The 5,592-nt window shown below is 39.8% G+C and overlaps 1 protein-coding gene across 1 annotated transcript in view; it reads right to left on the bottom strand.

The window, feature by feature from the left end:
• The window catches only part of pgfb (placental growth factor b), a 21,738-nt gene extending 20,791 nt beyond the window's left edge, over positions 1 to 947 (bottom strand). The window contains exon 1 of the mRNA XM_084045215.1: positions 347 to 947. Coding sequence (XP_083901341.1) covers positions 347 to 433 — 87 coding nt within the window. The 5' untranslated portion in view covers positions 434 to 947. The remainder of the gene's footprint in view (positions 1 to 346) is intronic.
• Between the last annotated feature and the right edge of the window lie 4,645 nt (positions 948 to 5,592).

Genomic DNA, 5,592 nt, shown 5'->3' with positions numbered 1-5,592 from the left:
CGAGCAGCATTGTGAGCTTGTAGATCGACTATTTTCACTATTTCATTTTATTGTATTTTTTTCATGGAATTCCTTAGATTTTATGAATGTATTTTTTTGAAAAATGTTAGATTTTCTTCCTGCTTTTTTCCTTCTTTTTGGGAACATATTTTTGAAATATACTGGCGACCCATACAAACGTGTCCGCGACCCACAAATGGGTCCCGACCCAGTGTTTGGGAAACACTGCTGTGGCTTATTAAAACGTCGATTTATGAAGCACGTTTTTATACAAGAGCTACGGACGTTTTTCCTTTTTCCTGCGCTAAACTTGAGTTGAGTTTTGAGCATAGAATGCACTTCCTACCTGAACAGGTGAGGGCTGTTGGAGGTGAAGCGTCACCACAATCTGGATGAAAAAGCACAGTTTCATTTCGGGAAAGTCGGCAAACATAGAGGTGATGATGATGAGTCCCAATAATGCGCACGAAATCCACTGGAAGTCCAAATATTCGTAGAAAAAAGATGATGACTATGAACTTCTTCCGAAGCCGCACCAACTGTCTATCACCCGTCCCACTTTCAGTCAGTATGGTGAGAATGACTCCAGTCACGTAGCCTGGTCGCTCCTGGCTGTAACCTGATGTGTGCGTGCGTGCGTGCGTGCGTGTGTGTGTGTGTGTGTGTGTTAACTAATGAATAAGGCCCCGGAGCGAAAGTTGATGTGGACTGTATTTATTATGTTGATGGAAAAAAAGAAGAAGTTTTTTTTTCATTTAAACGAAAGGTTGAAGCAAAAAAAAAAAAAAAAAAAAAAGTTCAAAGAAAATAAAAGAAAGGTTAAAATCCAGCGAATTTCATAATAGAAAATTAACAAATAATAATAATAACAATAACAGCGTGAAACAAACGAGACTAAAGTAACCAGCATAACTGTCCATATACGTTTGAACTGGTCATCTTCTCAAAAGTGCGTTTGAAGTTGCTCCTTGTATTGTAACCAGTAACTAACCACCTTTGTATTTGGGTCCTGCTCTCTGAGACTTTGGTTGGTAGAATGACATAGCCTACTTGTCACTAATTGCTTGACTACCTCTTCAGATGCTGGCCATTTAAATCTCCTCCCCCTCTTTCTCTCTTCCTCCCTCTCTTCTCTTCTAGTGTCTCTGTCTTCAAGGGAAAACTTGACACTATGCAGTGATGAGATCATTTAAATGTGGTCCTGGCACTTTGTAAGATACAGCATAAATAATGTAATATTTTAACAGAACTTCATTATTTAACCCTCTTTTATCTTTATTTTTTTTCCTCATGGACCTGCTAGTGGATTATACCAGTAAAGCAACCTTTGAGGGCTATATGGTTGAACTTGACACTTGCCGATACTCTGCATCTTAATCTTCATGTACATACAGTACACTGATATTCTTCTTGCACTAATGTCTAGGAAAAGATACTAGATGCTATGCCCATGCACCTTCTTTTGAAACCTCATGTACATACATTTTTTTAATGGATATGCTATGTTTAAACATTGTTGTCTCTTTTGTTTTTATTCCTTATTTCTTTCCTTCCCTTGACCCCCCCCCTACCCCCCCCCCCCCCTTCTCTCTCTTCTTTCTCTTTTTATGGAAACAATCAAAACGATGGAGCTTGTACAAAAACGAATTTCACCCACTGTTTTACATCTGTAAACATGTGATGTGACAATAAAGATGATTGCACCATGAAGAGACTAGAGAACAAACACCCTGCAGAAGTTTCTCAAGCTTGCTGAGAAACTTCTCCACTTGAGTACTCAGGATGTTCTGTTAAGAGCCATTTGAGCAAGGTAAACATTTGGAGTCGCCATGCACCCCATCGCTATGGATGAGTTTCGGGCTCCAGGATACATGGGGATTTACCTATTTAGGGGAGAGCGACTCCAGTATTTAGCTAAGTGTGCAGAGAGAGAAAGGGATGAGATTCCATCATTGTTGACACGTAGAGTTAATCTTCTGTATGGAACTCCTATGTTTGCTGTAGACCTGGAATGCAAGGATTCCTCACTGGCTCCTCCACATTCCTCCAACAGTGCTGAATGATTCTAGCACCGTCTGCTATTGTACAGACCACACTTAGGATGGTTGGTATGGTGTTTGTAAACATCCCGGAGTGTCTGCAAACCCCCCCCCCCCCCCCGCCACGCACGCACGCACGCACGCACGCACGCACGCACGCACACACACACACACACACACACACACACACACACACACACACACACACACACACACACACACACACACACACACACACACACACACTAAACCATCAAGTCAACTGGCACACCTAGGCAAAACATTCTTTTATAAAATGTCATCTAGCAAGGTTGGATGGCTTTAACAATGGAAGAAGGAAACCATTCTTGTTCAGAGAATTATTATAGTACGCATTGTTTTTCTCTCTCCTCACCTCTCCCATCCTACTACCCTTGCCCAGACACTGCACACACAGTCTTTATCTCTACCTGTCCAAATATCGTCCATTCATTCGCCAGACATGTTCTTGAACAGCATACATCCCCAATTCCCACGATCACAAACAACGTCTGCCAAAAGACACTTTGGAGGACGTTTTTGTTTTTCTTTAGTCTTCAGCACAACTGATGTCCAATATCCTCTAACTGGTGATCAATACATGACCAACAGGTTTATTATGGCATGCAAGAATAGAAAAACAGTCAAAATATAAATAATATCTTTATGGTTTAAGTTATGTATCTAAATTGATGAAACCAGTGGAAATCAAGGACCTCGAATTATTTGTTCACTTGAGCTTTTTGTTATTGGTTATATTTAATTGTATTTTTTGTGGGATGTAAGGGATAAATAAGGGACATGTTCATCAATTGTTCAATATGAAACTATAATTCATTATGATATTGCACTGCATTTCTGAATGATATTATTCTGTACAATTTACACTTTTGGCACACAGCTGTTATTATTCAGTAGTTTATTTTTGCATTTATAATACAATTAAAACATAAAACATGTCAAGAAAGAAGAAAGAAAGGAAGAACGCAAGAAAAAAAAGAAAGAAAATGGAGGGTTAAAATATGCACCTACTATAAGCATGGACAGAGCTGGGCTCCTACTGCACAATGATATATACATGTTTTCAAACCTGCACTGGCTGATACGGCCTAATTAGGTCACTTTGTTGTCAATATAAATACATGCTGACAAGACAAGCACACCTGGTTGAAGTGATAATGTTATTCCAGGGGATATGTATATCTGCGCTGACATCTCCTTTTGAAATAACTTGGGAGCCATCAGTGCTTTGGCTAAACACATTACTGGAGCTTAAATGTTATTATTGTGGCCTCTTTATCCTATGTCAAACAGTGTGTTTGGTTAAACGAAAGTGTCATTCCTGCTCAGATTATACATATAGCCCTTTAAAAGCACAATTTCAGAGAATGAAAAGAACGTTTGGCAGCAGCTCGGCTACAATTCTAGCCTTAAGATGCAAACACATTCAAAGCCATTTTCCTGGACAAGCCAAAGTACATCAGTACAGTATCCATTCACATGCTGATGCTGTGTTTAATAAATTCCACAATGTCTAATCATGTGAGGTCTGTGCTATCACTTGGAACATTTTCTTAATAGAATGTACTAAAAGCAAAATCAGTTGGTGCTTCCAAACTAATTGTGATGAGAGCACTGATAGAGGGGAGTGCTGGTCGTGTCTGACTACTGGGTCCCCTGCATACTCTGCAGTGTCTATTGATGTTCTGAAGCCCAAATAGGAACTGGGGTGTCGCAGTGAATACACTTCCTTTTTACCATTGACCCCTCATTTTCCACTATTGCAGAGTAAAAGGTAAACAGATGAACAACAGTAATGATGTCCATTCATCATTGTTGGGGCAGCTCTGGTTTCCTCCACACTGGGGCCTTTGAGGGGAAGGTATAGAACCAGAGAACCCCCTTCTACCATTAGAAGGACCAGAATAACATTCAGTAAAGGTGTAAAGAGAAACTGAGGAAGATAGGAGCCACTCATCATGGCACTGTAATCTCATAGCCTATTGGTTCTTTAATGTGATCATTCAGTGCTCATTATAACCACATGAACCCTAGCATCCCTCTTCTGGCCATGCCATAGGCGAACATTTGGTAAAATTAGACGAACAATCTGAAAATAGCACATCTACTAGCTCACAACGCATTGTGACATATGTATATAGGGTTTAAGTGGTAAAAATAATTCTGTATGACTGAAATTGGGGAAACCCCTTTGACATGATGATTCTGGTAATTGACCATGAATGTATGATATGATCTCGTAACGTTTTGACTCATGTTGGTCCACCTGGACAAAATATCTAAACAGGATGTGACATTATTCAGAGCTCAGACCTTCTGCCTTCCTGCCATTAATTAGCTCTAACAAACCATGACATTTTTCCTCCTTTACCAACCGCAGGTATTGGTCAGGGGGAAGTGCTCCAGCCATGAGTATTGTTGCTTGAGGTGATTACCATTAGATCATAACAACACCTTTCATTTCATTTCAATCTAGTCAAATCCTGTTTACACTTCCGTGCTACATTGTCATATGTCTGAGACGCATATAGTCACATTTCTGTCACGCGTCAGGTGTCATCCTGTTTTCATGCCTGGTCCATTCTACAGGTGCATGTTGTTTTGCTTTGTAGGAAGTCAGGCACAAGTGATGGTAGGAGGTTATTTTTGTCTGAAGATGTTATGAAACAATCAATATGCACAGCAGGTCTCCACATTTTATGTAACTTGATGTATCTGTGACTTTGACAGCGCCATCTCAAATGCAGCGCAGGCTAAAGGTAATATACTGTACACATCCTAACATTATAAGAAACTTTGCCTCAGTCTGTTCAGTTACATCTAGTTCCCCATGCCAGATGCTATATGTTCAGCTGAGACTGAGCTCAATAGCTGTGTATGGATAGCACGTGTACAGTATGTATCAATACCCACTTCACCAACACCACCATAAGCCATCGAGTGGGGGAAGAGATCACATAGCGAAGCAAAAGCAAGGAGCATTAAATTATTTCATTTGATTTCAAACTTAATTTATTCTCGAAAAGACAGTTGAGGTTTCCCGCATTTCCAACGTCACTGAGATTACAGACATTTAAAACAAGCCAAAGAACAAACATATCAATCACAGGATAATAAAATGCAATTAAAACAAGCAGACAAATAAAAGAAAACATCAATCACAGAACAATAAAATGCAATCGAAACAGTTACAGCTTGAGACACAGTGGCTAGAAATCAAAGTCCTAAACTATGCCAGAGAAGGAAGAACCTTAATCTCCACAATGTGTTAGAGGCCATTCCAAGAGCTAGTCACATAGAATGCAGTTTTAACAAATTCAGTGCAAGCTCTGGCGACGTAACCACTTGAAACCAAATTTCAGATCTACAAGCTCACAAAGTGTTGTGGTGTGTTGTGAGCTTGTAGATCAGATATTTTGAATTGTCTGGAAGTGTATAATAAATACTTCTGTGATCACGTTCTCCCATAAGCGAGACATCTTTCTCATAATACTTGAATAACCGGGATTACGTT

Source organism: Gymnoscopelus microlampas, assembly GCF_963454915.1.
Source record: "Gymnoscopelus microlampas genome assembly, chromosome: 20".
NCBI lineage: Eukaryota > Metazoa > Chordata > Actinopteri > Myctophiformes > Myctophidae > Gymnoscopelus > Gymnoscopelus microlampas.
This window is presented reverse-complemented; position numbering and strand designations above follow the sequence as displayed.